Source organism: Echinops telfairi, unplaced genomic scaffold (assembly GCF_000313985.2).
Source record: "Echinops telfairi isolate 266 unplaced genomic scaffold, ASM31398v2 ScPeMD7_5592;HRSCAF=6446, whole genome shotgun sequence".
NCBI lineage: Eukaryota > Metazoa > Chordata > Mammalia > Afrosoricida > Tenrecidae > Echinops > Echinops telfairi.
This window is the reverse complement of record NW_022109491.1, coordinates 40,239,527-40,255,558: the sequence shown is the minus strand read 5'-3', so window position 1 is coordinate 40,255,558 and position 16,032 is coordinate 40,239,527. Positions and strand designations below refer to the sequence as shown.

Below are 16,032 nucleotides of genomic sequence, written 5' to 3'. Positions count from 1 at the left end.
TATTGTGAAAGACACTCAGACCTATGAATTACAAAGAAGGGTGCAATAATAGACACAGACACAACAACTGTGAAGATGGCTGAGGATGGGACAGTCTTTCGTTCTGCTGTATAGAGGGTTTCTATGAGTTGGAACGGGTTTGCTGACACGTGCCACCGCAAGACCACATGGGTGGAGAGCCACGTGGATCCTAAGGCACTGGGCATGTGTGGGAAGCCCTCTTGAATCTTCAAGCCCTGCACAGGGACAGCCGAATGCAGCTGAATGAGTGACCCACTAATTTGAGGAGGAATAAAAGAGCTGCCAGCAGATTCCTGCCTAAAACCCTGAGCCATAGAATTGTAGAAATAATAAATTGCTACTGTTCTAAGTCCCCAAGTAGTATAGTAACAGAAAATTGATATGTAATACTAAAGCTAGAAATGTCTAGAAATTGGTCTTTGGGACCATCATTCAACATCCATCCATGGAACCCCTATGACTTGAAAGGCGGATGGTTTGAGTCTATCTAGAGGTGCCTCAGAAGAAAGGCCTTTCAGACATAGATCTACGTCTGAAGAATCATCCAATGAAACCTAACGAAGCACCATTTTACAATGACACACATGGAGCAAGCATGAGTTATCACGGACTCCATGGCAACTGGGTATTTATTATAATCCAGGCATTCTAGGTATTTGGGATGCATCATTTAATAAAACTGTCAATGATCCTTACCGTGAGTGAACTAACATTTTAGTAGTAAGAATTAAACGACAAGCCATAAAAATAATAAATGTGGAAATTATACAGAATGGCAGAGGCTGGTGAATAGTACGGAAAACAGAAAAACAGACTGATGGGGCCGGAAACTATGGGAAAGGCTGGTCCATCGTGAAGATCTGTCATGTTCACGTGACTTATCTAGCCCAAGCTTTCCCTGGGTCACAGCGGCAAACCCTTAATCTCTCAAGCGTTATTCTGGTTGCAGCTCCACAGGGTAACCATTTCTCTGGTTCTACCCAAATGCCTCCATGGCCCTGGGGCCTAGGCTGGTGCCAGGGATGGAGCAATAGGCATGTTACCTCACATGGAAGGTACCGTCATTCAAAACAGGTCGTGTGATTGTTTTTACATAGGCCCAACAAGAATGCTGTGCACACATGTTTCTACCTGAACTGCGGGCCCTGTGCCAGCCTTGGAGCCTGTTGTTTACGTGCTGTTCACTCAGAGCACTCCCTAGGCAAGCACGGTGGTGGAGCCTCCAGAGCTCATTAAGCAGAGTCCAGAGGAGCTTCGTGGCTGTATCCTATTCCCTGAGCCTGGGGCAGTTTGTCTCATTCCTTCCTCCCCCAGGAGCCCCATCCATGTCTCCCCCTCCCAAAAATAATTTTTCCGAACTTTGATTTTCTTTTAAGTCATGATTTTCCAACCACACGGCCAAGGCAGATGTTTGAAACCATTGCCTTATGTGAGGGAAGTGGGCCTGCTTCTCCAGCTTCAGACTCCTTCCCGTTACCACTTTTTCCTAGGCATTGACACAGAAACGCGGCGGCAAGATGCTTCCAGAGGGAAAAAAGCCAGAGGTAGGGTAGTTGTTGTTCTGAGACCTCCACAGTCTTGGATCCAGCCAGGGATCTCCCTGAGAACCTCAGAGAGGTGACTGGAAAAATCTCAAAATCACATCCTCATTAGCAGGGCTATGCTGCAGCCACGGGCTCAACATACACATACGCACATACTCAATCACATGCTGCACATACCACTGAGACCAACACCCTTTGTTGTTGTCAGAAGACCCAAGACAAAAAGGGTGACAAGTTAGAATTATAATGCTTTTAGACACGTAAAAGTATGAAGTAGGCTTATCAAAAAAAGCTCTTTAAATCACATTTAAATAGTGTTGACATCACTGGAGGTGGAGACCACTGTACACAGTAATCCAGTGGTGTCAGGTGGTGTCTCGCTTGGCTCAGTAAGAGGAAAGGGGCCTCGACCATTGAGAAATCTCCTGCAGCCTTTCCTCCCAGCTGCAGTAATGTAGAGACCAAATTTGGGGCAGTATCAACTGCCAAATTTGAGAGTTTAGCCTTTAACTGGAAATCCATACGAAATTTACATTGGAATATTTGCATGAGGTAATTTCTAGATTTTATTTCTTGGAACAAAATGATTAAATGTAAATCCTAGGGCACATTGTTTGAAAAAATGACTTCCGTAAAATGTTTCCCTTATTCCTACCCAGATGGTGACTCCCCTCTCACACTTCTCCTAGGCTGCCAGCACCGCATGTCCCATGTGTCTTTGACCAATGGGCAATAACGAGCTTCACGCAAACTGAAGTCACAAAATGGTTTATGCATTAAGGTCTGCCCACTCATGGCACCCTTTCTCTACATGGGGGTCCTGCGTTAGCCTCCTGGAGGGTGAGGGGCTGTGTGGAGAGAAGCCCCAGCCCGCTCAATGTCTCAGCTGAGGCGCCATCATTATGAGCCAGGCCAGCTCCGATTAGGCAGCCCCAAGCAAGCCAATTCCGGCCCTGAACACTGTCCAGACCATCACCAAATCACGAAGAAGGTTCTGTTTGTAGTTTGAAGACTCTGACTTTTGAGACAGTTGCCTAGCAGTAAAAGCTAACTGTTATAAATTTATTATGTAACTCACCCTAAAATGAGCTCTCTTGATGGGGTTAGCCTCAGGTACCATTAAGAATTTACTATCCCAGGAAGCAGTCTTCATCTCATCCATCAGGTCAGTGTTTTAAATATTCACAAAGACAGTATTATTTATGTATGATGTCAATGATGAAGATTTACATGAGTACATTTAAGAACAATATATAAATAAGTTTATACAATAATGATATAAATGCAATATGATGATGTTGCTAGGTGATTTTGCATCTGTTCTGACTCACAGGGACCCTAATTACAACAGAACAAACAGTCCACACAATTGTTGTTATGTTTGAGCTCATTGTTGTAGTCACTGTTAATCTATTTCTTTCTGGGTCTATTTTTTTAAACAGTTTTATTGACATGTAATTCATATATACAATCCAGTAGTCCAGTCATATTAGATGAGTTATGCAATTATCTGTCTTTATTGTTCTTAGCTCCTTATATCCCCCCAAACTCCCTCTTGCGCCAGGAAACTATTAATCCAGTTTCTGTCTCTACAGATTTACTACCCTGGATTTCATATACAGAAAAATCTACAAAACCAAAACAACCCAATAACAATGATAAAATAAAACAGAGAAAACCTCAATATAAAGAAAGCAGAAAATATTAAAAATTGGAACAAATATAACATGGGTCAAAAGGGAAACAAAATGATACGGTGTCAAGTTGTAACCAAACCCCATCACATTGTAACCAAACCCCATCTGCAGTAATCCACCCTACAATGCATTCTGTCTGATAGCAAGGCCATTCACATCCTTAGTCCATAGTGAGAGGGAATTCACCAGAGGCTTAACCCACGTGGGGCCACTGCGAAGGAATGTGGGTTTCCACGGTCATTCATAGCCTTTTGCAAAACCAGGGATTCATAATTTAAGCTTTAATAATATTGCCTCCTCTGGATTTGGATTTCATAATTTACAATCCTTGGATCACACAGGGTGGTGTGCTTCTTCCATGAAGACTTAGCTGGTGCCTCACTTAGATAGCTGCTTGTTTTACGACAAGTCTTTGTTACCCCAGATGCTATTTTTCTCATAGCCAGGAACCATCTGATTTCTTCACCACATTTGCTATAGCACCTGTATCTTCAGTGATCTCTTCATGAGGGCAAGTATTGAGCAAAGCCAAAGACAGTTTTTTTTCCTAAAAAAGTTATATAAAGGCTTGAAGTTAAACAAGCAGCCATCCAACAGTGAAGCAACAAGCATACGTGGAAGAAGCACGCCGGCTGGGGTGATCATGAGGTTTCATGGAGACCGGGGAACGGGCATTAGAAGACTCACAACAAACAGTAAACAAACAAACAAAAATGCATTGGTGAGAATGGAGGGGGGTTGGAGCGGAGACCCTCCACCCACAGAGTGGTCGCAAGGAGGAGATGAGTCAAACAGGGTACAGTAGAGCACTAAAGGGTCACCTCTGATACCTTGAGACCCTCCACCCCACTACTCCACTATCATGACCCCATTCTAGAGTAGACGGGAGCATGTACATAGGTATAGGCAGGAGATAAAACTCACAACACAGGGACCCCAGGAACAGGAGTGGGACTAGAGATACCAAAAGGGTAGGGGGAAGAGAGGGAGAGGTGGGGAGGGAGGAGGACTCCGATCATAATGAATGGCACATAACCACACCCCCCCATCCAGGGGAAAAACAACAGAAACCAGAGGGGAAGGAAGAGAGCGGTCGATGTAAGATTCGAAAATAATTCACAATCTACAATCTATCAAGGGTCCATGAGGTGTGGGGGCCAGGGAGGAGGGAGGGAAAAAATAGGAGCTGATCCCAAGGGCTCAATGGAAAGTAAATGTCTAGAAAAGAACGATGACATATATGTAGGAATATGTCAGATACAATTGATGTATGATTGTAACAAAAGTTGTAAGAGCCCTTAATAAAGCGATTATATATATAAAAAGAGCTATACTAGCCCCCAATAAAATGATTAAATAAAGTTATATATGTATATACATATAAATACTCATCTAACAGATATATTACAATCCTTTCTATTGAAGACAGTCATGACGTGATGTAGGAAAAAGCTTACCACCCGGAGCCTCCACAGACTCTCAGCTCAGATGAGAATCCGGCCGAAGGTGGCCCTCTTGGAGACTTTATATTTGTGTAATGTGTTCAAAAGACAGACAGGAGATTTCTGAATATGGGATAAAACTCTGACATATAATGCTTTTTCTGACCCACTCGCCTCTCAGAGCAGAAAATGAATAGTCATTGCAAAGATATGAACAATGGCAGTAAGAAGCAGCCGCTGTGACAGTGCTTTGGCAATCCCTGCTGGAGTCAGCCAAGAACTCGGTGAGGGAGGAAAACAAGCCTCGTGCAGTGCACTGAGAACTGGGTGTTGAAGACGCCACGTGTCATTTTAAAGTGGTATCCGTATTCTTTCAGAGAACTAGAGTACCGTGGGTCAGATAAGTGTCAGGACAACGGAAGTGACTTGGATCTTGGCCTGACTCCTGACAAGCCTTCATCACTTATCCAAGATGACAATGGTTACCACTGAGTGAAAGGCTGTAAGTGCTTATTGAAGTCCTATAATAACTCTGACAGTAACACCCTTTTTTTCAATACCTGTAAGCATTTATATAATTCTTTGACAGATGCTTACCAATTCTCTTATTGCACGGTATCCATTTCCCAGCCTTCTTTGCCACTCACTCACTCACACCCTGGAGTCTATGCCAAATTCTCTTGGCCTTATAGGACAGGGTTGAACTGCCCCTGGGAGTTTCTGAGACTGTACCTCCTTATGGGAGGAGAAAGCCCCATCTTTCTCCAGAGCATTGGCTGATGGCTTTCAACGACTGATTTGCAGTTAGCAGCCCAGTACATAACTACCATACCACCAGGGATCCTTTCTTGTACCATGTACAGGTTACATGGCCTTCCCCAAGAATTTGAACAGATGGAATGTGTCACCTCCCCCTGCGGTAGTTGAGAGCCTATGCATGTCTTTCACCAGCATACTCTCTTTCTTTGGCTACCATTCAGATGTAGCACGTGCACTAGATAACTCTCAGGTCCTCCAAGTTGGTGGAGCTCCCAGATGGAGGAATGCTGGGTCAGTGAATGACTGAGTAGAGTCAAGATTCCCCAAGCTGTTTCTCATCGCAAGGTGAGAGTAAACTTAGTGGTTTTTATGTCACTGAATTTGAAGTTGTTTGCTATGTCAGCAATCCTACGATAAATGTGGGGCAATGAAAAGCCCTGGTTCCGGCTCTTGAAATATATTAGGGTGTGTCCATACTTTAACAAAACACACATGCTCATGTAGAAGAATCCTGGGGGATATACTTCTCAATCTCCTGTCAATGTCAAATACAATATAGAACCTAGTTATAAGAAACAACTGGCTATATCTCTAAATTGATTTTAATATGATTTTTTTTTACAGTAAGAAACCCAAGGAAGTTAATTTAGAAAAACATTTTTTTAAGGCAGGACTCCAAAGACCCCTAACTAAAAAAATTATCTTTGGATAATTGATATGATTTTTAAATGATAGTCTTTCCAGAAACTATGTGGCGGCTGGTGCCTCCTTGGGGCTTCTGTGGAATGCAGTTGCTGTGAGGTATGCTTCGTAGAAGACCCAAAGCCTCAAGCTGTAATCTGGGTTTTGTATGGCTCCATGTCCTTAAGCGTCATCATCCTCATGGATTCTCCTCACTAATGTTTTAACACGGGTGGTAAACTCACCATATTCTGGCTGATCTTTGGTATCAAACGTCTGGTGGCCAGGGGCTGGACGGTCCCAAGCCCTGGGCGGGTGGAGGAAGTTGTTGTCCTCTGAGGCACTGTCATACTTGTAGTCCTGATCCCCGCTGTTCACTCTTGCCAAGGACAGGGACCTCTGCCACCAGGCTCGCCAATCGGGGGGTGGAACTGACCAGCTGGGTTTATTCTCTGGATGCTGGTCTTTATCTGCTTCAGAGTCAGGACCGTCAACCACTTCTATGGTTACCTGAAGAATTCAGCACATGACATGGTCAATGAGGAGCCAACAGCATCCAGCCGGCATGATCCTTGCAAGACAGTCTGACAGCGTACAGGGAGGGACAGGCGCATTCCACAGGAAAGCAAAGTTAAGATTATGTGGTGACACAGAACAAGAGGCACCCAGGCATGGCCCAAATGTGTCTCATGACTAGATAGAACTGGTGTGTATGGGCCTTGGGTTGGGAGATGGTTTGTCATCAAGATCTATGGTTGTTGGAAAGCTTATAATTTAAGGAGCAAAAAACTAACTCCGTACCAGTCACTGTGCTAAAGATTCTACTTAATTAATTCAGCTAACCCTGACAATAACCTTATAAAATTGGTTCTATGTATCGTTCCAGTGGCCATCTATCTGTCCATATGGTACTAGCAATTCCTTTCTTCTTTGTATGTGCATGACACTCTTCCTAGCACGAGATGAAGTTTATTTTTGCTCCCTTTGACTCTGGGCTGGAGCCCTGTTGGCACAGTGGTTATGAGTTGGGCTGCTAACCACAAGGTTAGCTGTTCCAAGCCACCAGCTGCTTCTCGGGAGAAAGACGAGCTTTTCCACTTCTGTCAAGAGTTTCAGTGTCGGAAAACCACAGGCGGCAGTTCTCTTGTGTTCTGTAGGTGTGCTAAGAGTTTGAAATGGCCAGTAATGAAGGGTGAATCTGGGTTGGTCCTCTGACTTATCCAATATTATGTGATGGGAGTCAAACTATGTGACAGACTTTATGAGACCTTGCATCTTGCACTTTCCGTCAATGTTCAATTCTAAAGTTCCTATTTGGAATATAAAGAAGCCCAGGGTACTCAAGCAGAAAGCAAATGTTTTGAGAATGATGATGGCAACAAATGTACAAATATGCTTGACACAATGGATGGATGTATGGATTGTGATAAGAGTTGTACGAGCCCCTAGTAAAATGATTAAAAAGAATTAAATCAATAACAAAGAGTTAAAATATAAGTAAGTTGGCAAATAAACTACCTTTTGATCCACAAAAAAAAGAAGCAGCAGCCCAGGGTAGACGAGTGCACATGGAGAGAGTAGCTCCAATGCATTCACCATGTGAGTGGTACCACCTTGTCCATCTTGTGACTTCTAGTTTTAAGTCAGCCTCAATACCTCGTGGGTCAGAGCCACTCTTTTCTAGGTGGGCCCTGCTCAAATATTTGACCCACAATGTTGTGAGCACTCAAATGGTCATTGCTTCACGCTATTAACTTGGGGGTAGGTGTTAGTCAGAGGCAGCTCGTTAGAGACAGGAACACCTGGTGCACAGAGGGTTTCACGACGCGCTCAATGCCAGTGAACCTTTAGGTCGCAGACTCCGGTAGACTGGCTTGAGCGTCCATGCTCCTGTCAGCTTGGCCTCCCTATGTCTCAGAAAGGTGATCATAGAGCTTCTGTGTGCTCATGAAACTGAGGGGGCAAAAGAGCACAGATGCTGCTGTGGAGCTGGAAAGTCCCCCGCTGGGACTGTGTGCCACATGGCACATAAACACGTGGTATGTAAACATAGCATCCTAAAGTGCTAGGTTTCCACAGCCATGCTTTTCACTCATCAGATAGCCCAAGACCAGACCCCGAATGGCCCGCTTTTTAACTGGACCCTCAGGGTCAGAGCAGGTCTTTCCCACGCCAAGGTTAGAACTTGCTCTCAGATTTATGGAGTCTATGTGAAGTCTGTCACACGGTTGGAAGATTGCAACCTCTTGGCTGCAAGAGACAAGTAAGAGAAACTTGCTTGAAATATAAAGTAGAAGACTCATTTGGCCATTACATAGCTCTTGCAATACCCCCTAGATGAGTTCTGTGTAAATGAATCAGAAACACAGGTTCCATGTAATCAGTGCAAGATGTACTGGGCAGATGCATTTCCAGTTTTGCCCCAAACTGACATCTGAAAGTTGTTGCGATGCTCTGCCAAATGACACTGGGGTGTGCTCATCCCTAAGAAAAACAGCTCCTTCTTTTTGTCTTGAGAATGGGGAGGCTGTAATCCCCTTTCAAGAAACTCACCCAGCTGATGTTCAGTCCTGATGAAGGTCAAGTGCATGGCCTTGGATCCTAGAATCTACTCATCAGAACATAGCAGGCCAAGTACATCTTTCTTCTCTAGTACATAGTGCCTACAAGAGCACCCTAAGCTTTATCTTCTTTCACCACAATTCTCTCAGTTGTGTAAACACCCATGGAATGTTTTATAAATAATTATAGAACTTCTTAGTAATCCCAGCAAAGGAAAAAAAAAGACAAGAAAGCAAATGAATGCATCCTGCAGCATGGTTGTTTGCTGGAACCCTGGAGGCCTAGTGGTTACACATTGGGCTGCTAACCACAAGATCGGCAGCTTGGAACCCACTCCATCGGAGAAAGACACAGCTTTTTATTCCCATCAGGAGTTACACTCTTGGAACCCCTCAGGCACACAGTTCCACTCTATCCTACAGGGTCACTCGGAGTCAGAATCCACTTGATGGCAGTGAGGTTTCAGTTTTGGGGTGAACGGTGATTTCAGAGAGATGGTGACTGGCTCCCTCTTGCAGTACCAGAAGGACAGGTGCAGAAGGAATGCTCAGAGCGGCAGGGCACGGGAATACTGGGTCTTTGATATATAACCGTTCCTCTCTGCAGACTCATCCCCTCTTCCCGCAGACAGACAGAACAACGGAGCTACAATAATCATCTGCAAAGCTATTAAGGGTTTCAGAGGGGAGAGGTTGTCAAGAGTCTGACAAGTCTGCGATTTTGGTAATAAAATCGGTCTCTGGGGAGGAGATGAGGGGGAGTGTACCCACCGGTTTGGAGTCAAAGGGATTGCCTGAACAAAACGTGCCCTGCAATTTCTCCAAACTGGGAATAAAAACAATTTCATGTTTTAAGCTGTTGTCGTCAATATGTTCCCTACACACACACACACACACACACACACACCCTTACCCCCACCCCCAAACTACTACTCAGATCCAAACAAAATAGATTTGTTTCCTGGCCAGGCAATGAGTAGCAAAATACGAATTTACTCCCAAAGCTCTATCAATGACTAAATCTCAACAGCTTAGAGGTTTCTGTTTTCCCTTTAATTTTAGCCACTGCCTCAACTGAACTAAAACCAAACTTAGTATCCACCCTTTCCTAGACTTAACAATGTGGAAACCTTATGCTGATCTAAAGAAGCAATCTAATCCTGAACCTGAACTTTCATAGGTAGCCAATGGAAACAGCCAATGGAGCATGGTCGGGGATTTCCAAGACGATGGGAGTGAGTTACAATGTCTTGCTGCTCCCACCCCAGTTCTACCTTCTTCAGAGTCAAAGGATGCTTTCATAAAGAAGTCTTTATTAACAATCATCTGGATGAGCAGAGCCTATTTCTTAATTAATGAAGATTTTATATGATTTCTCATCCAGAAGACATATAATTGAAGTGTCTTAATATTTTTAATTCTTTCAGACTTTCAACAGTTTGAATAAGACAGTAAAATAAAGGCGACTCTTTTCAAAAGCCTCAAGGGCAATGGCTGGCCCAGTTTCCCAGCTCCAAGAAAAACAGTCCGACATTGGGGCCAACATAGAGGATTCTGTCCCAAATCATGAAACAGTAAGATCTTATGTGAGTTTATCCGCTTCTTTCCTTCTCTCCAGTAAGGCATTTATTGGAACCAAATTTCACTGGAAGCGTGTTCTGTAGCAAAACAAACACAAGTCTAACTCCCACTGTAACATACGAGGGGCAGTAAAAACATGGAAGCCATGCATGTCCCCCTGCAGACCTCTAAGCCCTTGTGAGCAGTGCTGAGTAGGTGGGAGTAGGTTGGTATTTCCCAAAGCAGAAGAGCAAGAAGTGAATGGATTTCCTCAGGAGCACACAAGCTCCTGGCCTGGAAGACAGTCTGTACAGTTTTGGCCTCGGGTGATACTACCCCTCCATCCTAATGATTGGATGAAGAAGATGGAATCCCCTTTTCTCAGACCCGCCAATGCTATAGACACAACAGTGGCAAGCACATGTCTTCGCAAAACATGATTGCTTTTTCTACACAAACGAGTCTAAATGTTGAGGTATCAAAACTAGACCAGAAAACTCAAGTTCCTGAGGTATTCAGCAAGAAAAATACAGGGTCTCAAAATTAGATCTTATAATTCTCCATTACTTTTGACATATTTCTTCTGCCATCTTTATCCCTATTACTCTCATCGATCAGCAGTTACCTGTTTTGTAAAGCTTACTTTGTTTCTGAGTTTGTCCTTAGTGCATCACACAGAGATCTCATTTAATCCTCACAGTCTGACACATTTGGTAGTATTATCATTCTAAGTAGGCCCTGGGTGGTTCACATGGTTACATGCATGACTACTAACTAAAAGGTTGGGGAATAAAACCTACCAGGCTAGTGTTTCAAACCTACTCAGAAGAAACACAGTGTGTTTGTAAAATCAAACAAAAAAACAACAACAAAAACCCTGTGGTTCACAGTTCTACTCTACACAACATAGGGTCTCATGGTTCAGAATGGACTTGACAACAACTGATATCTGGTCATTGTGATTTTATAGGTAAGGAACCTAAATCACAGAGATGCTGAGCAACCTGGATCAAGGCACGTGGTTCAGTTTGGCCCACGAAATGATGGTGTCGGATCTCAAGTGCAGCTCAGTCTGACTCCTTAGCCCATGCTATGGACAGCAGTGTCTCAAGAGTATCTGAGCAGAATAGGGACATGCTGCCCCCATGGGTGTAGGCTAATGCCTTGAGCAGTGAAATTTCTTAATTCTTAGCCCACCAAACCTGTCATTCCAAATAATTTTAGAGAAAAAGGAGAGGGAATCTGAAGTTGATGCTTGTATAACATGTGGAGTCTGGCCAACTCCTTTGATTGCATCTTGTGGTGCTCAAGAAGGCCAAAAAAAAAGGCATTTAGATAAGTGTTTTTAAAGTTCTATTCGATGGAAGAAAAGAAATAAGAATAAGCGTCTTAGTGGAAATGAATACAAATCTCAGCTTGATCAAGAAAGGAAAAAGTATTTGGTGGTGAATAGCTACTGTAGCAATGAACTCATGCAGTAAGCCTAATAATGAATTTATTTTAGAGATTTCTGTCTTTGCTATCTGACCATCAGCTGCAGAACAAAAACCCACACAGTGATACTAAGGTTCAAGTTGAACTTGCCCTACCTCTTCAAAATAACCGAAATATGGAGAGTGGGCTCAGGAGCTTGAGGCTGCTTTTCACTTTGTGCAGCGGCGTTTTGCCTACCTTTTGACAACTCACAGTCAGTCTTAAGTTGTCGAGTCTGATTAACTTGGGGGAGCGGCCACCTACCTTGAGGGAGGTGACAGTTTGTCAAAAGAGCTATGAAATAGATGCCGTGGAGGGATGTACCCCTTTCAAGGATTCAGCAACATCACTGGGGATATTGTGGGTGTTTCTTGGACCCCCAGCTCTGGAGCGTGGGAAAGGATTTCAGGGATGGCTGGGTGGGTGAGTTTAGAGAGGTGTCAAATTCCGGTTTAACTCCCTAACTCCAGCCAAACTTTAGATTGTGGCAAGGCAGGGGGTGGGGGTGGGGCATGTCAGGTTGCCAGGGGAAGGGGGAGAGGAGGCCAGTTGGCAGCGGAAGCTGACCGTCTGATGCACCCTTTCACCTGTCTTCATTCTGCTACCCAGGGGATGAAAATGCTTTGACTGGGCCCACAGTGAGCAGCAGGGCTGTCTGCTCTACTGAACTGGCCCTGTGTCAAATCAGTGGGTTTCAACAAAAGAATACTGCTGTAAGGAAGGGGCAAGGGTTTCCAACACGGAAGCCATCACCCGCTTTTGGGAAACACCTCATCTTTTAAAGGACCACCAAGGAATTGGTTTACTCCAGTGCAGTGGTGCATGGACCTGCAACAGTCGGGGCTCTGTGTCTGTGTGAGTGTGTGTGCGCGTGCACGTGCATGTACACACACACACACACACACACAGAATGAAGTTCAGGGCTCTCAGGGACAGTGACTGACTGCTTCAGTCTTCCATTAAATATCTTTCTGAGTAATGAACGCAAATCTTCCTTTGAGCTTTCATAAATAGAAGGCCAGGAAATATAGCTCATATTGTTTTCTTTAGGGTGAACAGGTCAGCATGTCAATATCTGCCTCTGTGCCCCCACCCCTCATGCTGCCTGTGGACGGTTAACAGACACCCTAACTAACCATCAGGGAGTCAATTCCAACGCAGTGACCCGATAGGACACTGTTTCCGAGGCACTCCATCTTTAAGGGAGAGGCAGGCTCATCTTCTGGGAAGCAGCCGATAGACTCACACGACCCACCTTGGGTTAGCAGCCCAACATATAAGTGACCCCACCGTCACAGACCTGCAGCTGCATAAAGCCCAGCTTTCTACATGGAATGACCCCACTGGGCACAAAGATAGGGTGGGCTACTCTTTTTCGATTTTTCACTTTAACTACACCTGGGTTGTTATTTGAAGCTTTGGAAAAGGTGTCCCCATGCAAATGAAAAGCTTTATTTAGGGGGTAGTGATGGTCTTTTCTGTTTAACTAGTAATTCCAGAAGAGTCTGGGGGCTTCCTAGCTGTACCCTGCCCCTTTTTCTTGCATGGTGCTCCAAAGCTCACCTTTGGAAGAACCAACCAGACGTAAACTTCTTGGTTCCATCTTGGGATTGAAGTAGTAGGAAGTGGAAGAAAGACAAGTGTTGTTATTAAACTTGGTGGGGATGGTGGCGGTGAGGGGCAGGTTGCCAGAGAAATGGGGCTATGTCAGTTGGCAGCCGAAGGGGACCCACCCAGGTACCCTTTCACCTGTCTTCAATCTGCTGCCCTGCAGATGAAAATGCGTTGACAGTTGTTTTCCCTGGGTGTGAAGGCTACCTAAGCATGCAGCTTGGAGTATTAGGAGCAAAGGTGCTGTTGTTAGTTGCTGTTGAGTCCTGATGGATGGCAATCCCCTGGAAACTACAGCCAAACCCTGGCTGGGTGCAAGTCACCATCTGCATTCTTGAGGCCATTGTCGTGCCAAATGGGTCGTGCCTTCAATTTCAGGGGTTCATTTTCCAGTGCTCGATTGGACAATATTGTCTTGTGACCCATGGTGTTTGCATTGTCTAATTCTCAGAAGTAGATTGTGAGTCTTCTCTCTCAGTCCGTGTTACCTTAGAAGCTCTGTTGAAATTTGTCTACCATATGACCCTGGTGGTATTTAAAATACTAGTGGCATAGCTTCCAGCATTACAGGTTCATATCATATCATGAGTCACCACAGTAAGAGAAGCTGACAGATGAGTGGTGGATCGGAGAAGATGAAGGTAACTTCTCCCTACATGTATCAGATTGATAGCCACAACCTTGTTGGAGTACCTGGGGAAGTTGAATTTTATCAAAGTCCAAATGCCGTCTGAGCAACTGCCATGCCGTGGGCATCCATGGCCCAGTGTGGTCTTCTTAGACGTCCCCCTTCTCCCTGCTACACTACTTTTGTCCATGTCCAACAATGCCAGCCGCTCCCTCCTCCCTCAGGAAGTCAGGCCCCACTGTTCTAAAGCATTCTCTACTTACTGTTTGACTAAACAAAGCACCTTAGTATAATGGAAGCTGAATCGCAATCCTGGCCGCTGTGCCGCGCTCCCTCCCGGAGCAGGCCGGTGGTCATCACTTCATGGCCGTCTCCCTTCCTCTGTGTTTTCCTTTGGAAAAGAAATCTGGCCTTCCAGCCTCAGGGATTCCAACCGCCTCTGCCTCTCCATTCTTCCCGAGCATTTAGGTGATCTATATATTTTATTTATATTCCATATTTCAATCACGTCAGGTTGAATTAATTGTACAATTGCTACCACAATCAGTTTCCAAACATTCTTTTTCTACATGGACTCCTTGGCCTTGTCTCCCATTTTAAAAGGCCCCAGCGGCTCCCTGGGAGAAAGATGAGGCTTTCCGTTTCCATAAAAATTTAACAACCTTGGAAATCCACAGGGGCAGTTCTACTCTGTCCAACAGGGTCTCTGTGAGGTAGTATTGACTTGATGGTAGTGAATTTCAATTAAATAAGACCTGGGTATGGTATACAGCTTTGTAGATGAACTGATTTATCTGAGAGAAAGAAAATAGAGATTCCGATAAATTCTTGAAATTATAGCATTATGCACTCAATAACGTTTCTACAAGGACTCACTTTCCGTGTAGCCTTCCATGCCCTTGAATCCAGGCACTGCTTTCTAACTGCACATTGCAAGTCGCTAGTCCGTCGACATTGATCCAAGTCTAACCCTGTGTGTGTCAGTGGAGTATTGTGCTCTAAAGCTGTTCCAATGGTTGATTTTTCAGAAGTATACCACTAGGCCTTTCTTTCCACTGGTAATATTAAATCAATTAACAGCTTAATCCTTAGCACGAAGCCTCACAGTGACATGCCCTACCTCTGGAAAAACAAAGCTAGCAATAGAAAACTATTGTGTTTAGGACAGCTTAAGCAACTTTGGGGTGAGGGAGCCAAGGAATCTATTAACAATGATAAATTACTTCCTGAAGATGAAGCCATGAGTGATAAAAGGTTGAGCAACCAGGAAGAGATGTCAGATCTTTTTGGGCTGCTTGCACCTTCCCAGCAAGTGGAACGGCTGTTCATTCCCAGTGAGGTATGCAGAGAAAGGGCCCTGGAATAAAAGGCCAGCTTTCCAAATTAATCAATTAGAATACAAGACTCACCAGAAATGCCAATTGGGACATGCACTGATTTCTGTGCATGGGTTATCAAAGATGCTTTCAAATAATTTTACTTCTGCATGTCTCATCCGAACTACCCTGCCTTACTTGGCTACGTTGCTGACTTCATGCATAAATCCATCAGGCGGCTGAGCTCTGCCCACAAGAGGAAATGGACAGTTCCTCATGTATCCACCATCCCTCTGTTATTGTCCAACATAGTACCCGGATCTTCACACTGCTGGCATTTCTCCTTTGGACCTGTAAGTTACGAGTGGATACAGGTCTTGCACTTTGTCTCGCTTGATTCAATGCAGTGCCTTCTCTATAGTAGGTGCATGTCCGTACAGCTCAGTGAGTTACGCTGTCAGTGACATTCACCAGCCTTCCTGCCACTGGCATGACGAGCTCAAAATCTCTGATCAAAAAACCCTGATCTAAACAAGAAAACCAGTCCTGTCTTCAGAGAGAAAGGCTTACCTTCATGAAGGATCGATTGCTCTGGGATCAAGTTGAGGAGCTCTCTGCCAGTAAACTAATTGTTGTAGAAAAAAGATTCAGGAAAAGCTGCTCTTGCACAAATGAAAAGAACTGGAAACCAAGTTAAAAAGTATACCAGAACCACCACCGGTTGCCAGAGTTTATCCCA

At 44.4% G+C, this 16,032-nt stretch overlaps 1 protein-coding gene across 1 annotated transcript in view; it reads right to left on the bottom strand.

Moving 5' to 3' along the window:
• The window catches only part of ISM1 (isthmin 1), a 113,474-nt gene that overhangs the window by 17,615 nt on the left and 79,827 nt on the right, over nt 1–16,032 (bottom strand). Inside the window, exon 4 of the mRNA XM_045295170.1 lies at nt 6,390–6,654. Coding sequence (XP_045151105.1) covers nt 6,390–6,654 — 265 coding nt within the window. The remainder of the gene's footprint in view (nt 1–6,389; nt 6,655–16,032) is intronic.